Raw genomic sequence first — 24,462 nt, forward strand, 5'->3', positions numbered from 1 at the left:
CTACATCCAGGACATGGTTAAACCGTACACCCCAGCACGTGCACTCCGCTCTGCATCAACCAAACGGCTCGCTGCACCCTCGCTGCGAAGGGGACCCAAGTTCCCATCAGCAAAAACACGTGGGTTTGCTATCCTGGCTCCAAAATGGTTGAATGAGCTCCCCATTGACATCAGGACAGCAGATAGCTTACACACCTTCTGGCGCAGACTGAAAACTCATCTCTTTTGACTCCACTTCGAGCAATAGAACTATTAACAAAGCACTTATATACTAATAAAGGACTGGCTTACCTAAAGCCAGTTGAGTAGCACTTGAAATGTTTAGCTCTATGAAGCCTGATGTACTTATATGATTCTGTTTTCTTCAAGTTTGTATTTTGTTGGTCGAACGCACTTATTGTAAGTCACTTTGGATAAAAGCGTCAGCTAAATTCAATGTAATGTAATTAATGGCTCTCAACACATCTCATCAGGGCTAAAATGACTATTGGCCAGTGCTCTACCACATTGTATGTGATAGTCTAAGAGGCGAACATCTTTAAGCGGTTGACCAATCACAACAGAGCCGACCAGCTAACCAATCAGGGCAGACTGGGCTCTGGTTTCAGACAGAGGGTGAAAAGAGGTACTGCAGCACAGGCAGTATGAGAAAAATAAAGAGCTTTTTGAACATTAAAGCATGGAGACATGTCACAGTGGAGACACAAAATGTCCTCTTTAACTTTTTTGTGTCTTTTACAAAATGGTTGCGTTCCTACGTACGTTTTCTTACCCTTCCTCTGACATATATCACTTTTTACAAGTTTGGGATACAAGTAATAGAACATTAAAATGGCGACACTCGTCTCTATGTGTTGTGGGGAAGATATAACAGCATAACATGTTTATGGACATGAGTAATATATTTTAATTAGTAACTTACCGTCTTTATCAGTGAACACTTCTTTCTTTCCACTGAACATGGCTTTCAGCATGGAGTCGAGCCTGGTCAGCACTTGCAGTGTGGTGTAAAACAGGGTCCCGCCAACATTGATCCGGACATACTTGTTGCCCAGGCCCACCGCTCCTCGGTAACTGCAGGTCTTGGTCTTGGGACACGCCAGAGGAGGGGCTGAGGAGGTGGAGTGGGACAGGGTGTGATGCTGGGGCTGGCAGCTGTCCCCGGACATGTCCCTTTGGAGGTAGATGACAACCCTGCAGACGGAGGTCCGAAGGTCCCCCGCCGTGGTGACAGCTACTGATGGGGCCGCCACAACCTCTCACTGCTCCAGATCATTCCTGGCAAAACACAGAGGCCTTATGTTGGTAAAGACTTGTAAAGCAGGACGGCAAGTGGCTGAATGCATGCATCACAATATGTAGTGAAAGCCACCGTCACACAATGGCCCAATTACAAAACCCCCCCCTACGCACTTGGAGTGAACTCCGTCTGTAGTCACACTCAACGAGGTGCTCTTCTTTCTGGTGCAGGGGGTACATTCAGCGGCATGCTTTGGGAGAAACTCTCCTCTTTCCGGTAGAAACAGGAACATTATGTAACTTTTCGTAAAACAACGGTTTCAAATCAGTATCTCTTGGATAAGAAATAAGAAATTATAACTAAATTAAATATGAATGAATCTTAAATGATGTTTCTTTTTTGCAAACCTCTGTGTATTTAAATCAGATGTTTATAAGCTGCTTGGTTTTGCAACAGTCCATGTTAATAAACAAAACTTTACAATCAAATGCACACATTTTCCATTTTCTAGACTAGACACAGGTATATGATCCTAAGTAATTAATACATATTAAATGTTTATCTTGTTTTGCGCAGTTTTCGAGTATGTTTACACAGAACTGGTTGTAAACAGCATGTTTCATGACAGAAACAAACAGCGTGGGGTCCTGTCAGATAGTGCAGGTGGTTGTCCAGGACCGATGCATACTCGCTGTTTGAGGGATTGATAACACACTCTCTCTCCCCACTTGATGGATTGGAATTGCACTTAATGTGGCAGACCCTCCATGCGAACACGTGTGGAAGTGTGTTAGAGTTTAGACCGACAATTTTTTGGAGCTGGAAGTGAACCGGATTCCGGAGCTAAGAGGTGGCGCCTCTGCGGTGTGAACAGGAAAAAAACGGTACTTTTCAGGCTCCAGCTCCGAGCCGGAGCTGAAAACGCGTTGGTGTGAAAGGGTGAATGGTCTAATGGTCAGTGGAGCGAGGCGAAACTCACGGAAGTGATTTCAAAACAAAAGCACCCATTTGATAATATGAGATAATATGAGCCCAGAAAACTAATGTTATTAAGGGCTGTAAATAATAAGCCTATGTCTAGAATGGACAACATTGTTAGGAGATTTAAACTATACAGCGATTCTGGACTGCGGTCAACTCAGCCGTCTCTCGCGTTTGTTTGTTCAAATCAGCTGCTCTTCATTTTTTTTTTTTACAAATATTTTTTAGCACAAGTTCTTAATAAAACTGATACTGTTGGACTCCGTACTAGTTTGAAATTGATACTGTTTAACTTTGTATTAGTAAGCCTACTACTAACAATACATTGAAGTATTTTTACCGTGTATTTTTGGAGAAATACTCTGTCAAAGTCCCCTCCTGAGAACAAAATCAAGCCACTTCTGCTAAGTTTGATGAGGGAATAATTTTTTGTCGCCATTAGTTCTTCGTGAGATTGATCCTGTTGAACTCAGAACTAGTGAAACTACACAAGTAGCCTACTATGAAGTACTTTCACTTTGTACTTTTTTAGTAATCCTCTGTCAATGTCCCCTCCTGAGAACAAGAATGCATGTTTTTCTGCTATTTTTAATAAGCATTAAAAAACCTTTCTTCCTGAGACTGATATTGTTGGACAGATCATTTTAAGAGGATGTGGTGGACATATTATATGCACTACTTCCAGTTAGTACTCCGACAGCAGCATGTTTACACCTTGGAAAGTCTTTAGAGACTGGCCTGGATAGCTGGTCACAAATATCCTTCAGCAAAGTGACACACACTGTCACTCTGGTTGGCCTCTTATGATGTGTGTTAAGGGAAATGTTTACATATGTCCTCAGTTATTATATGTATAGAGAGATGTCTATTCTGTACTGTAGATATGTAATATTATTATTGTACCACTGTGAGGCACTATAGTGTCACGTGCTACGTAAGGACGCAGGCTTGCGTCATGTAAATGAGGGTGTGTTCACCTGATGCACATGTCCAGATCTCTGTGTATTATTCTAAGTTTGCTCGGCTGAGTGAAAGGATGCACCTGAGAAGCAGAGGAAAATAAACCATGCCTGTTGGAGCTATATATCGCTTTATATTATTTAATAGTGTAACATTTATTTTCTTGCCGTTTATAATTATTATCATTTATGTATGTATTCTTAGTTAGTGTCATAAGTTAAAGTAGTTTCTATGCTTTTATTTTAAAGGCATGTTTTGGGCACTGGGTGATTAGAGCACCTGGTGTAATTGTATATATTGGAGACAGGTGGAGGTGGGAGCCAGAGCACTAGTAGGCAAATGGTTTTTAGCAGGGTGTTTCAAGCCACACAAGAGAAAGCCATAGGAAAGGATTAAGGAAGAGAGATATAGGAAACCTGTTCATTGTACTGTGTTAATGGAATAAAATGCACAAATGGAGGTTCTTGTCTGGACTTGGATGATCATTGCCCTGAGTAAGATCCGCTAACTAGTGCCTCAGCGGCTGTATTATTTTAAGTTAATTATCTGTTTTAGTTCTATGATTTTGGCCGCTATAATGCCCAAGGGCTAAACAGTTCATCGTCTCCACTATTTCTCTCCAAGTGCAACATATGAAGAAGCTGCCATCCTTAACCTCAACAATGTTGCTGTCTTTTAATATATAATTATTTCTCTGCCGCTAGTTCGTTCCTTGCAGATTCTTCAGTCTCATCAGCCTCATCTTTCCATCAGTCCCAGTCAACGCCTCAGCCTCCAGCACACTTCCAGTGTCTGACTCAATATGATATTGTCATGATGCTGTATACAAGGGTGATATCACCGTTCAAAGCAAACGAGTGCTTTTGTTTTTAAATCACTTCCGTGAGTTTCGCCCCGCCCCTCGCTCCACTGACCATTAGACCATTTAGTAAGGTAAAAAGCAAAAAGGCCTCTCGATACCTCATTCACACCAACGGTGTCTCAGACGCTTTTCCGTTGACTTGTTTAATAAAGAAAAACAAATGGACGGTAGATACACGGATTTATAATAAACAGCTTGGTTTTGGTCCCACTCAAAGTAAAGCTAGGTCAGTTAAACAGAATACTGTTGAGTGTAAAAGCGCTTTGTCCCACATAAAAACGTTAACGGTTTTATTATTTGGAGTTCAGCAGAGCTAGAAAATGAACATTATGTTTTATTATTAACTTTGTTAGCTGTTTAAAGTTATACAGCCTACTAGCTTGTGGTAAACTCCAAATGAACGCCAAATATCGTAAAAGTATCCACAGAATGAGAGCTGTCAAGGCTAGGTGAGCAAAAGCTAACGTAAACCTACCTTTAAAAATAGTGACCTTCGTGTAACTTGTCAAATGTATTGCTAGTTTAGTTGCAAACCATTAGTAAGCAGCCATAATTATTATTGTTGTTAATATATAGTTTAATCATTACAATTCACCTAGAAACTATATATTATTTATAAATAAAGAGAGGCAACATAAACTGCATAAAGTGGGCACCCTACCGCCGGCTTAAACCATAGACTGTGGCTTAAACCCATTAGCCGGTGAGGACTAATGCTACAATCTCTTTAGTGTAGTAATACAACGATTAACAGCAAGACGAAAGTCACTGTTAGCTCGGCTGTCTGTCTGTTTGGTCGTATTCAGACATGTTAAAGACTGAACTTTCTTTCAAATTAATGTAGTTGTTGTATTGTTTAACTTCAAAAAGGGCCTAACATCGTGTAACGCTGTTTATGTCAACGTTACGTACTTGAAAAAAGTACTTCTGGTCAATTCGTCTAGTCAATTCATACCACTTAACATGTCAATGCAACACAACAAACCATGTAAGTTACTTCCTACGTGGGTGTGTTTTGCTAATGTTAGCTAAGGTTGAATAGGGTGGGTACACTTCAATACGAAGGCAGGACAGCTAGACAAACTAGCCAATCGAAAAAGTAAAAAATCCGGGTTCGTTTTTGAAGTACACACACCGAATCCCTCAACAAGTAAAGCAATATTCAGCAAATGCCATACATTCTTGTCATGTTTATATTTTTCTTAATATGTCACATTTAATGCCAGATTTTCAATAGAGTGCGTGACGTTATCGTCCCCAGCTACATCCAGCAGTGAACAACACGTTAAGAGTTTACGAACTTTACTTACCGATCTCTCTCTACTGTCTTTACGTGTCCTGATAACCGCACAACGTATGGCTTATCAACCTGACCGTTATCCCCTTTTGATGGAAATCCACAACAGTATCAAGATGTTAGTTGTAAAAAGGTTCGAACTAAAGTTAAACACTCTGCTCCCCTTTATTCTTCTTCGAATGACTTTACGGCAGGCTTTACGTCGCCAAGCCTAAGGCTGCCCTCTACAGTCAGAAACCTGTGTTGCAAGCTGTGTGCTGCCAGTGCCTACAAATACTTCAAATTGTACAAAATTAGTACTAGTGGCACTTAATTCACACTGTAAATCATATGAAGTAAAAAGGGCAATAGATGTCTGAAAACAAAGAGGCTTACATGCTTCTGATAATTAATGCATGCATGAAATAAAATGCCAGGCAAAAAGGCTATCTATTATACATTTAGTAGTTTCGGTCCATTCTACAGTACACACTTAACATCTCTGCAGTTTAAATATTAGACTAAATCAGTTGTATACAGTCGTTGTATTACCTACATTACGGTAAGATCTAATTTCCGTCTTACTTTCAAAGTAAAAGCTCGTTGTCATTTTTATGTTAAAAAATATCACATATTTGTATTGTAAATGAACAATGTTCACCAGACATAGACTGTCTGATCACTGCCAACAATGCAACAATGTTAAGCAACCAACGACACGCATACACGCACGCATACACGCACGCACACACACACACACACGCACACACACACACACACACACACACACACACACACACACACACACACACACACCCTGGCAGCAGCAGCATTTGGTTTCCTTGGCAGCGGGACGAGGAGGAGCCAATGGTGAACTGCTATGCCACATCTCACAACACAGAGCCATCTACGGTCACGGTGATAACGGTTTAATAAGGTAAAACAACGAGTTTTCTGTCCCCAATAAGATACATGCGGTATAATATAACATCAGCTTTCTAGGGAACTCAATGGGGTTAGCGTGTGGGGTGTTCAGCCCGTATCCAATTAGCTTTTGTGAACAGGCTAGCGAAATGTAGCTAACTAGCTGAGATGATTTAACTTACATTAGGGTAGATAACGTTAAAGGCATAGGCAGGCATTGCCACTGGGAAGAAATACCTAACATTATATTAACCGTTCTATCTATTTTACACTCTGTCCACTCATCAGACTCTTTTTAATTGTGTGAAGTTAACGTTAAATATGTAAGTCAAACCAAACACATGATTCACGGTTAGCTAACAGAGGTTAACGTTCAATACCAACCAGATAACTTGCGATACATGCAAACTATAACTCAGTACCTATCAACTTAACTCTAATACTTAGCGTAAAGCTTCTGTGAATATGGTTACACGCAAACATACACTGCCAATAAGTGTATAAAGAGAGCTGCCTTGCCATATGGTGTTTTTTGTTTTGTTATTCAAATCTTAATATAAGAAAAAAGCATTTCAGCCGTGTACTCAATATACTAAATAATCAAATAATGATAATACAAAAATAAAATAGGCACAAATAAACTTCATAAATATCAACACATTAGAAATAAATATACATTATTCTAAATGATTGTATCATACAATTGGACAGGTTCATCACTTGTTTTAGTATTGAATAGTCTTAAAGTATTCTTTATAAAGAATTGGTGGTCACTTTTGTTATTTTTCATTTATGTAGGAAGAAGGATGTACCATATATGATTAAAAAGTTTACCATTTCATTCAATATAAAATGTTTATTGTTTTATTGCACTTCTACCATACATTTACAGAAAATAACATATTTCTATTATTTCCAGAAAGTAGGTGAATGTAAACAGTGCGTGAGCAATTCCACTGGCATGTTTATCACAAATAAGCGTTGTCTGACTGTGAGAAGTATAGCACATCCTCCCCAATGCACACACTGTATAATTAAGATCCACACGTATTACACCTATACACACACATCAATACCACCAAAACCGATGTATTAGTTTAAAGGTAAAATCTAGGTATTTTAAATAAGATTGTATGAGATACCTATTCATAGATAGATGAGCATTTAGAGAAACAGACAGCAACATAGATATTACCACGTTGTTATTGCTGGATAGAAAACCTCTTGTCAGCACTTTGTTATCAATCTCATTTGGTTTCATTGTAAAGGTAACGTCATCTAACAGACATTTTTTACTGTGCCTCCCTTCAAAAGTCTGGAATCCCCTCCAACAAAAGCTTGATAGTGTTTATTCCGATGGTTGAGAGGATTACTCTTTATTTTGAAATGGCCTTTCACGCTTTTAGTTGTAGAAAGTCCTCTTTAAATTGATATTAGTTTTGTATGAAGGGTACATGGATAACAAGACGCTAAGCAACCATTCAGTAAGAATAGAGGAAGCTGGAAGCTTTTCATTCACATGTGTGCAGATTAAAACAGCAGAACATTCCTGCCTAGATCATTTTGACCTGGATCAGGGAACAGCTGACAATCTACAATTTAAAACATCTTCATTCTAAACACTGTTAAGACAACATGGGGCCCAATACATGTGGCAAAGCCAATATTTAGAGCCAAGTTGCACTGTTGAGGTTTAACACTTATAGAGGGTCACATATTTTTGTAATAGATAGACAATTTTAAATCTAAGTAATATCCCCTGTCATACAACACTGTGAAGTTGGAGTTTGAATAATGTACGACAAAACTGTTTTACATGTGTAATTCATTTTGTTTCTGCAATAAATCGTTTTTGTATCTGTTTAGAAAGTTATTTTCTAAGGGAAAAAGGAAAATACCAACATAGCATGTCGTTCCAAACATTCGAAGAGCAAAAGAGAGAAAATAGGGCGTTTCACCTGCTGGCCTACAATTCATATTTAAACTGTCTCAGTTGTCACGTTCTTCTAACCTCATTCTTCATGTCTCCTTTGTGACAGGCCCTGTGGCCATGGCTAAAGACCCGTTAGCCGAGGCAGGCTTTTATTTTGACGAACTCAACAAGCTGCGGGTACTGGAGCCTGATGTCAGCCAGAAAACCTCCGAGCTCAAGGAAGAGTGTAAAGAGTTTGTGGACAGTAAGCACTGAATATTTTTGAAAGGTTGATTATGCTGTGTGTGCCTTTCCCTTCCAACATACACAGGTCCTACAGGATGTGTAAATATGTGTCCTCCTTTGCAGAAATCGGCCAGTTTCAGAAGATAGTAGGCGGTCTTATTGAGCTGGTGGATGAATTGGCAAAAGAAGCGGAGACAGAAAAGATGAAGGTAAGATTAGGGTTAGCTCATTTTGAAATTCCAGGAGGATGTTACACTCTCCTGAAACCCACCTCAGTTATCTCAGGTATTCTGTGCAGTATGTGCTTCTGATTGATTTTGAGATTATTAATTATCAGCCCATCTATTTCTCCTCTAGGCTATTGGAGCCAGAAACCTGCTGAAGTCAGTGGCAAAGCAAAGAGAAGCTCAACAGCAGCAGCTGCAGGCTCTCATAGCCGAGAAGAAGATGCAACTCGAGAGGTAACGTGTGTGTGTGTGTGTGTGTGTGTGTGTGTGTGTGTGTGTGTGTGTGTGTGTGTGTGTGTGTGTGTGTGTGTGTGTGTGTGTGTGTGTGTGTGTGTGTGTGTGTGTGTGTGTGTGTGTGTGTGTGTGTGTGTGTGTGTGTGTGTGTGTGTGTGTGTGTGTGTGTGTGTGTGTGTGTGTGTGTGTGTGTGCAGGATAGTTAATGGTTTCCCACTACATACAACATAGAGTGGTGCAGGAATAAGTCCTTAAACCCAAAGATGGAGGCATAGCAAGTGTTTCGGTCAATTCTTATTATTTGTTATTGTTTCTTGTTAGATGCCTGAAATAAGGCTGTGGTTAATACAAGCTTACGGCAATTTCAAGTTTTGTTTGATGAAATAAATAATAGTCTATAAACATCCCACTCATTCACTTTTGAAGCTTCTATTTGTCTTAAAAACAGCAGTTGCCAACAAGATGCTAAATTAAGACTACTAGGGGCGGCAGGAGCTCAGACTGTAAAAAAAGGTTTTGCTTGGGAACTGAAGGGTCGCCGGGTAAAGTCACGATGATCAAAACATTACAAAAATAAAGGAGAACATAGTTAAACATCTACAGTCATCACGCCAAACATTAGCCGCCTTTAGCTTAGCGGTGCGGATGTGAAGTCAGGCGATGGTTACTTAGTTTGTTTAAAGCCAAACGTTAGTTTTTTATTTCCATTTACTAATAAAAAAGTGTTGTTAATATATGAATACCCTGCTGAGTACATTATAGGCATCAGCAATACATTCATATTGAACATCTGTTAAGACATCTTGTGACTTTTTGAACTTCATAAAACTACCATTGGAAAAGAAACTCATTGGAAGAGTTTTACTGCATCAGGGTTTTTTAACATTAAACACGCAAAGAGATAAACTGATTTTTTTTTCATTACTCCGTTATTTGGTTACAGAGAGTTTTCTGTTGTGTTTCAGATATCGTATCGAGTACGAAGCTCTGTCCAAAGTGGAGTCGGAGCAGAACGAGTTCATCGACCAGTTCATCCTGCAGAAGTGACCATGTGACTCCACGTTTCCACAGTGCCTGTCCGGTTATCTCTGGGTGATGGTGCCCACTTCAGAGAATAACTCTGCTGCAACTGTTTTTCTGAAGCAATCCCAAAGCTCCAACACCACTCTGAAACATCTCCTCCTCCCTGACATGCATGTGTGTGAAGCAGGTGTGATGATGTAAGCTTGAATATTTATTGGAGCGGTAAGTGTTCACACCAAATGTCTCGACATCTCAAACCAACATGAAAGAACACAGAGCTATTTATACAAAGAAAAAATATTTATACTGAAGGATTATTCTATATATCTAGATGAACACATTTTTTTATCAATTTAAATATGGCATGTGCATGCATCTGTAAATATGTTTAATTTCATATTGTGTTTTGTGATTTTCTTCTGGTACAGCCAGTCATGGGCACAGCACATGAGAAATACATCGTCCTCTTTTTCTAATTCTTCATTTCTATGTGTGTCTTTCATGTATTCAATTAGATGACGAAGGGTTATACTTGAATAAATACGGTATTATATTAGACAACAAAAAGTGTCATCATTTGTGCTGTCAACACGTACCTCTTAGGGTCTTGCTATTATGTTTTGTTTCAATAAAATTAGTTGATATCCTTTTTGTTGCACTGTTGGATTCTCTTTAATGAGACTTAGGTCAACGTTTTCAGAATTGAGAACAACTAAAAAAGCAGGTTGAAAGTAGAACAAATATGAAGTTAGAGTACCATCTTTTTTTTCACGTTCTGTGTAGAATGGTTCTGTTTGAGACGACATTACAAGAAAATGTGCTGCAACAGTTACTCTCAATGTACTGGCTGCAACTCCCTCCAGCGCGGTTGTATTGCTCAGTAATTATTTGTAATCTGCCAGTTTTCATTTATTCTTGTTTCTTCACTTAGTTACTGCATCTTAACCCTGTAAAGCCCAAATATAGAAAAACATTTGTTGACCTTTCAGATGTTATTGTAGGGAGCCTATGGAATAGAAATGAAAGAGTTTTCACATTTTTAGGGAAATGTTTTAATATTGCAACGTTGGGCTTAGGTGGGAGCAGAATTCCTGTATTTCTACTCACATTGTCTGAATACATATGTTGAACAACTACGGGTTGATTGCCCTATATCAGTATAGCATGAATAATAATCACAGTCATATTTTTGATGAATAGTCATTTATTAAACTGTGGAACGACCTGCCCTCGCTCATCAGACAGGCTCCCACACTGACTGCTTTTAAATCCCGTCTTAAAACCCACCTCTTCTCCTTGGCATTCAGAAACAAGTAGATTGTTGCTTTTATTTGCTTTCAGTGGTCTATTGTATTTATTATATGGCTGTTATTTATTTTTTAATTATTACGTTTATTCTGGTTTGTTTTGTGTTTGTATCTTGTATTTTAAATGTATTTATATTATGTTGTGTGAGCTTATCTCTCTGTACAGCACTTTGGTCTAAAGGTTTTTAAAGTGCTATATAAATAAAGTTGGTTGGATGGATGGATGGATATTAAATATGAATACAATGGTAGTCCCAAAAACAGTTCCTGTCGTCAGAAAAGCACAGACGGACGTCACACTTGTGTTTGTGTACCCTTTACTGCAGTGTCTGCAGCGTCCTCTCTTTGTCTTCGCTGGAAAATGTACCATTAGGTCCTTGCGTACATCCAGTGGAGGTTGTGATCTCTTGGATGGACTCCCATCACCTGAGGATGGTCTCTTCTTAGCATTCAAAGGGCTCCTTGATGTCACCGTCGGTGCTGGGATCCCCTTGCCTGAAGATGGTCGTCCTCTCTTGGGTGTTTTCAGAGGAGTTGTGTTCACCTGATTAGAACAGAATCAATCAAGATACATGTCAAAAATACATTAGGAAGTCAAAAATATTACAAACGGCAAAAAGCAGAAATGCATTCTTACCAGGATGAGAGAGGATGCTAGATCTGCCTGAAACTGTCTCCTGGTCAGGATCTCCTGCTTTGGCATCTTTGGAGCTCTGCAGTCCCGCTTGCAGAGGAGCCAGGAGTTGATCACAGCAAGGATGACGGTGTGCCAGAAGATGTACACGTTCCAGCGTCGGGACTTCATGGGTCTGGTCCAGCAAAGGATGACACAAGTGTGACCGCTCTGCAGTCATACCATTTGACAGCCCAGATGTTGTGGTTGGCCTCCACTCGGATGTCAAAGCTTCCTCTCCCCTTTTCCTTCAAGCTCTTCTCCTCTTCAAGGTTACAGTTGGGTAAGCGGACCTGCCTGGCTGTTCCCATAATGAATCCCAGATCAAGGAGCTTCACTACCAATGGGACACAGGTGAAGTAGTTGTCTGCATAGATCTTGTAGTTCTGACCTTCTGGAAGCGTGGAGGCAAGCTTCATCACAACATCACCTGACAATCCAAGTTCAGACTTGGCTCGTATCCCATTGACTCTGCATTGGTACACATCAAAGTCACAGATCATTCCAGAGATTACAGTTCTCCCCAACTTTCTCCGTTTTGGATGGCATCACATCCTGCACACTGAATCGAGGACCTCTCTTTGCTGGTGACATTCTGAAATGGAAAAAGAAATGTATAAATATGTATCAATAAAACATATGCTTATTATATTGTAATAGATTACCTGAAGGAATAGATAGGGTGGTGGAACAAGTGTGCATTCTGTCTGGCTTAGCCTATTATCATACTAAAAGGAATGCATGCACCACCCCCTTCCAGGTGTCCCGATGCAACAAGCATCTGAATCCTATTTACATTGCACACTTGAGTCACACAATACTACCTGGCTTAGCCTATTATCATAATAAAAGGAATGCATGCACCACCCCCTTCCAGGTGTCCCGATGCAACAAGCATCTGAACCCTATTTACATTGCACACTTGAGTCACACAATACTACCCGGCTTAGCCTATTATCATAATAAAAGCGATACCTGCACCCACACATGCACATAAATCAGTTCAACAAGTCACACAATGCTGTCTGGCTCATGATAACAGGCTAATTATCATACTAAAAGGGATCCATCCAAGTGTCCCAACACATTTCAGAAACTGTTTCTACCAGAACCAGTTAAATGTAATTTTGTAACTAATAAGATACAAGTAGAGTTTAAAATATTGCTACAGTTACATACTTCAGAAATAATGTATTAATTTATTCAATTCTGGTCTTAATTCAAAATCTTAACAGAGGACACATTTAGAACTTAGTTATTGTGAATTATCAACGATATTATATTTCTATTAGTGTTTTATTTCCATATGTGAACAAATTCGATGAATGTATTCCACAATAACTAAATATGTACATGTTCTATACATTGTAATAATCACCAAATAAATTCTTACTTGAATCTGACAAATCCAGTCCAATAAAACAAAGAGATGTTGCTCGTTTGAAGATTCGGAATTTGTGTGAGTGTATGCTCCAGAGGGCAGGACCTATAAACACAAATGTACTACCCAATAGCATTGTGAGGCTGAACAAAATGACCTGTTGACTATGTAAATGTAGTCTTTAAAAAAATACATTTGCTGACTTTTTTAGGATAGCAGAGTAATGTTGTAAAATTACAACAGTGGGTCTTACAGGGTTAAAGTTGTATTGCAACTACATTGCCTGCAGCGAAATGACTATATACATTCAATCAGGAGAGACATGTTTTGATGTAACAATATATGTATTGCCAAGAATACACAGATGAATGTGAATGAGAGGCGAAGTCCCTCCCTTCCCGGTTGACCTCCATGGGACCTTATTTCGCGAAAAGTATGAAGTAAGAAGCCAATGGCGAGATAAAGATTATCTTTCGATCCCGTTTTAATTGTGCCACGAATTACACATAATGTTTGACAATTTAAAAGATAATTTTGCAAAAAATGTATCGTAAAACGGTGAAGTAACACTTGTTTTGTGTTAAACCGCTCAATGAACTACATCTCCTGTCTGCACCACACACCAAGAATAAGCAAATTTCACTTCTTTCTTTCAGAATGAGGCGAAAAGTATTAAAGAGGTGAAAATCACTACAAGTCTGGGCATGTTGAGAGCTGAACATACACAAAAGGGAAGTTAGTTGGTTCCGTAAGAAGAGCCAGCGGACCGGAGACATGCGGGACCGGGATTCTGGGATTTGTAGTCTTTCTAGTTGCGTATTTTTCATAGTCTTATATTTCAACAGTTTTACGACAAACTGAGACTTTTTTGACATTGAAATGATTTTTTTAAGATTGAAAAACATCATGTGTTTAATTCGTGGCACAATTCAAACGGGATCGAAAGATAAGTTTTGTCCCTCCATTGGGACAATATACTTTTTCCGAAATAAGGTCCCATGAGGTCCCCGGAAGGGGAGGGACTTTGCCTGTTTGAAGATGCGCTATGATTGGCTTGTAGGAATAGAGACGAAGGGATAGGTTTAGCTGGGGAGTGAACGCCCCCGATCGCTGATTGGGAGGGGTCAGAGTTGCGTCATCTCCGTTCCGGTCGTGGAGCCTCTCAATCGTTCCCGGAAGTTAGCAGCGCAGTGGAGTTGCAGCATAATAGACCGGTTGTGATTAACTTTTAAAGGTAAGACGTGTAAAGATTTAGATTGGATAATATCAGCACATCTGAATCCAATGAACATGTGCATTAATGCATGTTAGTGGATTATCCCCCACTAAATTAGTAGATTTAGGGGACGCTAACAGATTAGGCTAGGATACAGTTGGCAACATACGTGAAGTGTGTCTATTTTACGTATTTAATCGTATATTTTCGATTATAGGGAGTTTGATTCCGATAACCCAGGAATCGCTGGAACTGTAGCTTTCCCGCGGTACCTCTTGTGAGACTTTACCCAACTCACAGCAGCCAATAGCAGCTTGACTTTGTGTGGGATTGGTGGATTCGTGTGTCCGTCAAGGAAATCTCGGCCGGCAGCCATGTCAGTCTGAAATGACCAATGCACACTCATGAAATGACTAAGGACCTACCCACCAAGAAAAACATTTAACACACGTGTCTCCCATCATTTTGTCTGTGTGTGGAAGAGAGAGGAGACAGAAAATGGCTAAAACCACTGTTGCAGCTGAGCTAGAGATAATTTTGGCTAGCAGTAGTGAAGATGATGGCGAATCAGAACCTGAAGGCTTTGACTCTTCGGAAGAAGAAGAATACTGGGACAACAAGGATCCATTTGAAGATGGGTAAGTGTAAATACAACAGTAATAGTGCACTTGCCATTTGTGGGATATACCGCGAAAATGAACTTCTTGCGATCAAAAAACTCTCCATTAGTCAACTTGTCTACTGTGTAAAAGTTATGTTGGTGTGTAAAAATGAGGTTACATGTGTAGATGACTAAGATAATCCTTTATTCGTCCTACAACGGAGACATTTACAGTGCATATAGACATGTTTTTGTCATCTATATTCTTTATCATACTGTTCTGTACAGATGAGACTTTGTCATAGATATATTTATGTGTGCCTGTGATTGTTTTTAACATACTGTTCTGTTCAGATGAAAGAGAGAGAGAGATATCAATGAACTAGTAGTAATTATTGTCCTACATTTGTTTTACAGGGAGGATTCACAGCAGCCAGAACCTCAATCGGTGCCTGCCACCATGTCAAGATCTACCGTAGATCAAGGACCAGCAAAGAGGACTTGTAGAGAACACGTACTTCCCACACAGCCAATAGCAGCCCGTGTACCGTCATCCCCACCTACACAGCAGCCAGCGCCACTGTCTTGGAAGACAGACAAAGACCCCGACACTGCACCCCCTGTCCCCAGTTTCAAACCTGCTCGCACACCCGGGCCACAGCTCAGCTCCAGATGGAAATACAAACCCTTTGACCTGTTCAAACTTTTTTTCAGTGCACAAACAGTACAGACAATTTGTATCAACACAAACAAACAAGCTGCAAAGCAGATGGGAAATGGGAAAAAATACAAATGGATTGATTTGACAGTAGATGATTTTTATAAATACATGGGGCTGCTTCTATACATGGCCCTGCTGAAGCTGGACACGGTATTGGATTACTGGAGGCAGGATCATTTTTTGTCAGTGCCTCTGCCAGCACAGGTCATGACACGTGACAGATACAGGACAATATCCTGGAACCTGCATCTCAGCGACCCTGGTGAGGATGTCCAGAACGACAGCAAAAAGGGCACATCTGATCACGACAGACTGTTCCGATTGAAACCCCTCATGAACAGCATCAAGACTGCGTGTATGTCTTATTACCATCCCCATAAATACCTGGCTGTGGATGAGAGGAAGCTTGACTCCAAGGCCAAGACTGTAATTACCCTGTACATGAAGGCCAAACCTACCAAGTGGGGATTCAAGCTGTTCGCCTTAACCGACTCGAAGAATGGCTACACAGTAGACTTTTCCGTTTACACCGGCAAAAGCGACATCTGCTCCGGACATGGCCTGTCGTATGATGTGGTAATGTCGCTGGTGCATGCAGGTTACCTTGGGACAGGTTACCATATTTACATGGACAATTTTTACACCAGTCCGAAGCTGTTCACGGCTCTCCATGCCCTAAAGTTCGGTGCCTGTGGGACCTACAGAGAGAACGGCAAGGACTGCCCAAGGACACAGACTAACGCTCTCACAGCAAAATCCAAAAGAGGCTCCCTAAGATGGATCAGGGAGGGCCCCCTGGTATTTGTGAAATGGATGGACAACAGGGAAGTATCCGTCTGCTCCACCATCCATGAAGCATACTCTGGCAACACTGTGCAGAGAAAGCAGAAGCAGAGGGATGGCTCCTGGACCCAAGTAGAGACCCCCTGTCCCACACCTGTTGCAGAGTACAACGAACACATGGGTGGAGTTCATCTGTCGGATCAGCTTATACACCACTACTCTGCAAAGCACAAAACCATGCGCTGGTACAGGAGCATATTTTATCATTTCCTGGACATTGCCACTACAAACAGCTACATTTTGTACAAGGAAATCTGTCTGTCACAAAAGAAAAGGCCCATGACACGCAGAGCATTCATGGGGGAGCTGAGTGCTGAGCTCTGTGGCAAGCCTCTCCATACACCGCCTGCCCGGGGACCTGCATCTCATCTTCCTGTGTGCATTGCTGATGTCAAGGCATCAGGCATCAGCCGAAAGGCCACCACAGGACGCAGGAGATGCGAACACTGCCACATCCAAGGCATGAGAAAAGACACACCTTGGAAGTGCAAGCAGTGTGATGTGGCCCTTTGTCTCTTACTGGACCGCAACTGCTTTGAGGCATGGCATGAGGACTGAATCGGAGTGTTTTTATAAATAGTTGAGAATAAAGTTCTGATGTATTGTATCAAGTGTTTTTGCAGTGTTTTTTTACATCTAGAATAAATTGTTGGTTAAAAAAAGTTCTAATGCTCAATTTGTATTTGTACACATCACATGAATCTTGTGTATGTAATATGAAGGCATTAATCAGTCCTAATGTATCTCAGGTCCTGCTTGTAAGTGATAAATGTTTATAAGTTTCATTTTAGACATGAATTGGTCTTCATATTACACTACTTTGATAAACCATCAATACATTTGGATGACTCGCATAAATCTGTTTTCACAAGAGTTTAAGATTTCCAAAAAACGTGTGTCAATGTTCAGCTTTAGAGCTAATTATCTCATCACACAGCGCTCTAAGGTGAGTGACTTACATTTCTTGATATAATACATGGGGTGCCATTTTATAACGAGGACATTTAAAAGGTGATTTAAGGAGTCTTCTAAAAAATCGAGATCTGTAGAATCCAGAGGATTAATGTCGTTTCATCCAACATTGTGGAATTAGAGAAAAAGGAATAATTTGTTTTGCGGGATGGAGGAAGTTAAATATTACACAATAAGGAAGAGAGCTATTTTTGAGACTTGGATCCGTTTAAGAACACACTACCTTTTTTTTTTTTGGGTTCAAAGCAATAAACACGTTCTTTAACCGAGGTAGAATTAGCGTTAAATATGTTAACAAGGCAGATAAGCTAGCTGTTTACACTAATCCTCAAATATCAGCAGATTTTATTTTTAAAAATAACCGCCAAGAACTTCCTGGAACCGAGTCTACGTGAATCACGTGACGATCAAGCATTGTGAACTTCCGTTGACTCTGAGGGGTGAGCGTAGTAAGATGGAAATATGTGAATGACAGGATATAAAGATGGTCTTCCTGATTGAACTTGCGCTAAGCTTCATTAAACTTTCATATTAATGTATTCTTTGAGCTCAATGAATTCCTTTGTATTTACCCATATTGCACTATATAGATCTGCTCATTAAGTGTCAGTTCATTAATGTCCACTCCATAAATAAGACAACTAAGCTATAGTTTAGAATGTATTTATTGAAAAATAAATACATGATAGTCATTTCACTCCATAAATAGTATTTACACCTTTATTGATATCATTCCATACAGTACAGCCGATGTTGCGTTATCATGGCTGTTGACACAATATCAACTCAAGACTCAGAAAAACGTCTCCATCTCTACGACGTGAAACCCCCCGGGACATAGTCATGGTTTTTGAGCCTCATTTGTTCTTGGAATACTGCAAATGAAAACGAGAATTAAAAATGAAAGTGTGTTTACAGTATTTGTACTTTATTTTGAAATTCAAAAGGCCTTTATTCTTACTTTTGTAAGAATCCAGTCGGCATCTACGACAGCTCTTTGGACGATCATTTGTACCCTCTCCTGGTCGTCTTCATCTGCGTGACTGGTGTAACCCTGGAAACCAAAAACCAGGATGATGAAGTGCTTTGATGCTCACAATGAGGAAGCATTAAGCAGAAAGTGCTTCATCTTTCCAGGCTAGGAAAACCACACTTAACAGGTTTAATGATGTGTCAATAACTAGAAGAATTCAATATAATGAGAGAATGGTATATTATGGAGGACAGGGGGGTATACTGCGAAGCAGGATTTTCGCTTAGCCGGCTAAATTCAGGGAAAACTCCGGCTTTCCGGTCCTACGAAGCTGGTTCTCTTTTTAGCAGGCTAGATCTCCATGGTAATATATGCTAAGCAGCTAACCTGGTCGGGACCAGGTTAGGTTGCAGGCTAAGAGCTCAACTCAGTGAAAGCACCGCCTGCTGACCAATCAGAGCTCAGTGTGCGGAGTTTAAAGCGATCAAGTCATATTACAGGAGAAAGGAAATACAGAAAAACTGCCGTCGCAGGAAAGACGGCCGGCAAAAATCACCGACTGTGTGAACGTGAACATGAATAGAATATCACCTCCATCTTCAGAGCAATCTGACTATTATAACATTAGCGTTAAGAAAGCTTACTTAAATATCGGCCACAACATAAGTAACCGGATCAGAGTACATTAAGTACAGTCCGCGGCATATCACTTCATAATGTATCATATATCTCCTTATCTGAGTCAGCTGAGCCGTATCTGGCCGTGCAACACTCACAGTGTCACATACTGGATGCAGAAGTATTATTTTAAGCAACACATAAGTTGACGAAACACTCGAGACAAATGTAATTGAAGTCAGATCGTGTTTTAGACGTGGCAGTGATATCATAAACCTGTTAATGTACGCATTCAAACACTTGTTCTGTTACCAGCTGTATTCACCTTGCAGGTGCAGCTATGTGGCTTTGATCCTGGATAAAGTGTTTAAGTCATGGATGTTTAAAGTTTAACTTCTTCATTTTTGACTAGTATTAAAGTTCACTTTTCATTCAGGAAGTATGACGCTGCGCTGTCAGTGCGCTTCTCCATGTTTGTGATTGGTCGAATGCTCCAAATACCACCCCTTTCATGTGAACGCGCACCTAACTAGATAGGACACGGCTGGCTTTAGCGATCCACTTGATAACCAGCGTCGTAGTACAGTTTAGCGAGAGCGCGTATGTTTTGGATTAGGCCAACCGGCTAACTCAAACATATCCAGGTTAGGTTGAACCAGGTTCGCAGTATAGGCCCCAGGTCTTCTTCCTCATGTAGTGTTTACGGCAAGGTTCAGAAATATGTTTCACTTTGATTGTTTACAGAAAATAAGATCAGAATAGTTTTTATAAATGATCAATTAATCAAGAAAACAGTTGCCAAATTAATTGACAATAAATATTATTCTTTGTGGCAGCCTTAAGGACTTTTGGCACATTTGTCTGTCAACTACTGGTACAATTGTTGACTTTAAAGAGCATGTGTGGAGGGAATCTGAATCACAGAATGAATACATTAATTCATTTTCTACTTTCGTAGCTCGCAAAGTGTGCATTCGTGTGGCGTCGGAATAATTGGAAAATGTGAAACTCACTGGGATCATTTATATGAACTCGAACAGTGTGCCGATTAAACGCCCTGAGCAATAAAATACAACACAAACTTTTCTTTAGCATTCAAGTTGTGGCGTTTGTTGTGAACAACCATCACAACAGATTTCCCGGTTGAACTACACTGTTGTTGTGCGTTTGCAGCCGTTGCGTGGACCTTGCTATAGTGATGCGTTTCCGGATCACAGCACAATGTTTGGTAGCTTATACTGACAAGAAAACATTCACGGCAATCACTAATAGCTTTCTTAATATCTGTTCATCATTATTTTACTTTTGGCTAAGAAAGCAGCAACTCAGGATTTTGGATGAGTGTCTCTGACTTTAGGACTGACAATAAACACATTGGACAGTTTCAGATGTCAGATATAGCGAACCTTTGTACCATGTTTATGGGCAGTACAGATTTTATTTAAAGTTTATATGTGCATCTATATTGGCAGCTCAGCCACTAGTTTGAATGTTTATAAACCACGGCCCACCAACAACATAAAGTTACAAAATGACACATTGTAGCGTAATAAGGCGCGCGCGTGTGTGTGTGTGTGTGTGGTGTGTGTGTGTGTGTGTGTGTGTGTGTGTGTGTGTATTTAATGACATTTAATGACAAGTCTCTCAATTCGGCAACGAGTCAAGCTATTGAGTAGCTGGCTTTGAGAGCTCTCTCAGACACCTTTGTGTTTTTTAGTCCGTGTTTTTTGTTTTAGTGACGGTTGTTACCTCAAGCTCACCGTTTTTACTTTCTTTAGACCACCACTCATACTATGATCTTCATCTGGGTGAGAAGTTTGTCCAGGACGTTGCAGGCACAGACGCTCCACAATGGCAAATTATTTGAAGCAACTAAATAACATTTCTTTGGGCCAATTCAGTGAAGTTTGAACATTTCCCACAGCTCACCTGACGATCTCTCACGGAGCACTGGTGTGCTACGACACAGTGGATGAATATCACTGGTCTACAGTATGGAAGCGTATGCCAGATGGTTAGGTTAAACTTGTCAGCTAAATGACATGTAATGTAATGGTCTAGTTGCCAGTATAGTGAACCTGGAAATGTATAGTAGGGGTCCCCAGCACATAGAAACTGACAGATGCTTACTTGCATATGTTGGGCAATTTGCATAATCAGCATAAGTTGCCTTCATTTAAATGAATGGCATTATATCCAATGTGGACAATGGTTATAAAATGAGTGGTTTTGGGGTTTATGGAGGATGCTGAATCAATTTCTGACATTATCTGGTTTGAAAATGGCAGTTATAACCAGAAAGTGGCCATATTTCTACTCTCGGTGGGCTGATTTTGACTACCATTAGTAGTATCGAACCATTGGAATTAGAGAGAAGAAAATGACAATTATTATCTCTAATAATTATCATCTTCAAATAAATAGGCAATCTGTGCAATTCAAATGAACCAGAGTCCACTAAATCTTCCAAATCGACAAAAGAATGTTATAAAAATCAGCCCACAGAGTTAAAATATTGGCATTTTCTGGTTAAAACCGCAATTCTTAATATTGAAAATGTAAGAAATGGACTCGGCACCTCAATTTGCCTAACATTAAACTTTGGTGTACTCGACATTTCCGAGTTCATTACAGGACTCTCAGCTGGCAACTTGACTATAATGTACAAGAACATTTCAAAAGCATGTATCTTGAAAGCAGTAGCTGCACATGGCGTCCTCACCTGTCTGATGGCGTGCCGGTAATGCTTCTGCATGGCTTCTGTGGGTAACTGCCTGCAGCACCGGAGGAGGTGTCGGTACAGCTGCACCGGTTTCAGCTCCGCTCCAACTAAAGGTAGCATTGTCCCTCCTTTGGTTAAGTTACTGTGGATACAAATGGTGACATTTTTTTTACCCTAGGTATAGACTTTCTGCATATTGAAACTGATTTGACCAACTCTGTATTCAATATGCTTCCCTTTATGTCCGTTGCATTTGGAACAGAACAAAATAAAAATCATGACATACATTTTTATTTCAGGATGTAAACATGCATCATGAATTTCCTGAAAGTTTGCAATGAAATATTATATACATTATTACTTTCTTTAATTTTGGATAATATTTTCTTATCTGCAATCAAAGTTGTTGACCAAAAGTGGACTGTATAGCAATTTCGTAGAATTATAAAATACCGTTCTGATATTTTAGTTTATTCATTTAGTGGGAGTTCAGTTAAAGGTGGGGTATGTAATTTATTTCAGAAACACTCGTTATATTCCAGGGAATGCTCTTAACATCCCGATAGCAATGAATATCTTAAATGCTTTGACAACAAATACATAAACAAATGTCATCTGTGGAAGCCGTAGTGCTGTAAAAAGCACGACCAATCATCAATGAGGCCCCTGTTTGGTATTTTGAAGAAAAAAAACGTATACATATACCTTATAGGTATGGCCCTACAATATATTATTCAAATATAGCATGATCGGTCTCCTTTAAATGACCTGGGGACTCATTTATAAAGGGATATACGCTAAAAAAAATGGCTACCCCAGTTTCCACACAATGTTTGCGATTTATAAAATACTAACTTGACGGGAAAATGTGCGGTCCTCCACGCAAACTCTAACCCATGCGTACGCACTAAGCACAACAACGGGAGAGACGAGAAACTGCGACACCTATGGCAGAAGGAAGAATGGAGAGAAATATGTGGAAATAATACCATAAATAAAATGTTACCTCATTTATCATATATGAATAATTCATTTTCAAACATTGATTAAACAAACGCCTGTTTGCGACTCCTCAGTGCACACAAAAACATAACTTGGAGAAATAAATAAATACGGATATGTTATTTAAAACCACCTCGAATATGTTATCCCCCGATACCTTCTTACAGTTGCTCATCATGGGGGGGGGGGGGGTCTCCTGTCCCCGGCACAAACACACTGCCTGAGGAAGGTTATGTGTATTTTGTCATTAACTTTTTTCGGACCACTTATTTATTTATTTTGGTGACGATCCGACCTCCATGCTGCTACTCCGGTTCAAACTGCATCCACCAAACAATGTGATTTGTCTCCACCTTCCCAAAATAACCAAAATCTGACACGGTGTTTGATGTCTTTTTTAGCTGTTCTGTTGTCATTTCCTGCGATCTTCTTCATAAAGTCAGTCAAAAATGAATGAATGAATGAATGGGCGTTTCTTTGACTATTTATAGGCAAATATGGGCGTTACGTGAAGCATTTCGAGCAGTCTATGATTTCGAGTCGATTGTTATTTATAAAGGGTACGCAATGTTTTGTGAATCGGAACATTTCTGTACCTATTTCTTTGCTTTGTACTACGTAAGCAACCTTCCCACGTGAATCCTACGCAAGGCGTTATAAATGAGGCCCCTGAGCTGTTAGCTAGCTATCATTGCATTGGCTAGCTACACAGAACTGCTGCATGTACACATTGCGCAGAAAGAAAGCTAGCACACCGCCGTAGTGTTAACACAGTGGCTAAATGAGCACCATCAACAAACTGTAAGGTCACGTTTATATACTTACGTTAGCTGTGATACATCCTGGCCGTTTCTCAATCGCAAGTAAAACTGCTGCAGAGCAACTATTTCAAGTATACTACGTCATCGAGTGGCGCCGAAGGACTGTTTAAATGCATGTTAAATGCCACTCTATGACGTAGTATACTTGAAATAGTTGCTCTGCAGCATGTGTACTCGCGATTGAGAAACGGCCACTGTCTGCAGTGTTCAGTGTCTGCTGTCAGTGTCAGCCATGGGTCAGCCATAGTGTCAGCAGGCGCCCAGTATCAGTATAACTACTGCTTCTTCTTTTTATGGTTTTATGGCGGGTGGCAACCAGCATTAAAGGTGCATTACCGCCACCTGCTGTATTGGAGTGTGGACCAGAATTATCTACCCCCCAAAAATAAATAAATGAAATTAAAAAAGTCTTTGTTGACTCTGTTTGTCTTCAATAATATAATAGACCCAATGTATAATATGTATCTGACATTTTGGTTGTTCCACTCCAAGCTTCCTGATTTCTGTCTTTAGAGTTTCTCTTTCTTGTCTGTATTTTCCACATACAGAGTGACATACTGTTTCCTCAACCTGGCAGTGTTCACATAATCCTGGTGGAGATTTTCCTACTAAACTGAGTGTTTTGTTCAGTCTAGTGTGTCCTAATCTAAGCCTTGTTAACACATTATCCTCCTTGATGCTCAATTTCACTGTCCTGACAGATTGTTGACAGCAATGAATAAAGGGT

General features: G+C 40.0%; 4 protein-coding genes across 8 annotated transcripts in view; 2 read left to right on the forward strand and 2 right to left on the reverse strand.

Moving 5' to 3' along the window:
- The window catches only part of tnfaip1 (tumor necrosis factor, alpha-induced protein 1 (endothelial)), a 31,861-nt gene extending 26,321 nt beyond the window's left edge, over positions 1-5,540 (reverse strand). The window contains exons 1-2 of the mRNA XM_034097991.2: positions 5,354-5,540; positions 923-1,278 (exon numbers count right to left, since the gene is read on the reverse strand). Coding sequence (XP_033953882.1) covers positions 923-1,169 — 247 coding nt within the window. The 5' untranslated portion in view covers positions 1,170-1,278; positions 5,354-5,540. The remainder of the gene's footprint in view (positions 1-922; positions 1,279-5,353) is intronic.
- A 606-nt stretch (positions 5,541-6,146) lies between these two features.
- ift20 (intraflagellar transport 20 homolog (Chlamydomonas)) lies at positions 6,147-10,618 on the forward strand. Its single transcript, XM_034097624.2, has 5 exons — positions 6,147-6,256; positions 8,283-8,420; positions 8,525-8,610; positions 8,759-8,862; positions 9,828-10,618. Exons 2-5 carry the CDS (start codon positions 8,294-8,296, stop codon positions 9,907-9,909), a joined length of 399 nt encoding a protein of 132 aa, XP_033953515.1. The 5' UTR covers positions 6,147-6,256; positions 8,283-8,293; the 3' UTR covers positions 9,910-10,618.
- A 3,737-nt stretch (positions 10,619-14,355) lies between these two features.
- Positions 14,356-17,386, forward strand: LOC117457458 (piggyBac transposable element-derived protein 4-like). Of its 4 annotated transcripts, none has more exons than XM_071205234.1 (3): positions 14,356-14,838; positions 14,945-15,100; positions 15,481-17,386. In XM_071205234.1, the coding sequence occupies exons 2-3, from the start codon at positions 14,961-14,963 to the stop codon at positions 17,183-17,185; spliced, it is 1,845 nt and encodes a 614-aa protein (XP_071061335.1). In that variant the 5' UTR covers positions 14,356-14,838; positions 14,945-14,960; the 3' UTR covers positions 17,186-17,386. The 4 variants fall into 4 exon arrangements, with proteins under 4 accessions (XP_071061335.1, XP_033953454.1, XP_033953453.1 ...); XM_034097563.2 differs by having other exon boundaries at positions 14,356-14,480; XM_034097562.2 differs by having other exon boundaries at positions 14,357-14,480; positions 14,680-15,100.
- An 860-nt stretch (positions 17,387-18,246) lies between these two features.
- lyrm9 (LYR motif containing 9) lies at positions 18,247-23,987 on the reverse strand. Of its 2 annotated transcripts, XM_071205235.1 has the most exons (5): positions 23,740-23,987; positions 22,768-22,857; positions 21,913-22,054; positions 18,561-18,653; positions 18,247-18,474 (listed from the first exon to the last, which is right to left on the reverse strand). In XM_071205235.1, exons 3-5 carry the CDS (start codon positions 22,030-22,032, stop codon positions 18,457-18,459), a joined length of 231 nt encoding a protein of 76 aa, XP_071061336.1. In that variant the 5' UTR covers positions 22,033-22,054; positions 22,768-22,857; positions 23,740-23,987; the 3' UTR covers positions 18,247-18,456. The 2 variants fall into 2 exon arrangements, with proteins under 2 accessions (XP_071061336.1, XP_033953704.1); XM_034097813.2 differs by lacking the exon at positions 22,768-22,857 and having other exon boundaries at positions 23,740-23,984.
- Positions 23,988-24,462: the final 475 nt, after the last annotated feature.

Source organism: Pseudochaenichthys georgianus, chromosome 13 (genome assembly GCF_902827115.2).
Source record: "Pseudochaenichthys georgianus chromosome 13, fPseGeo1.2, whole genome shotgun sequence".
NCBI classification, from domain to species: domain Eukaryota; kingdom Metazoa; phylum Chordata; class Actinopteri; order Perciformes; family Channichthyidae; genus Pseudochaenichthys; species Pseudochaenichthys georgianus.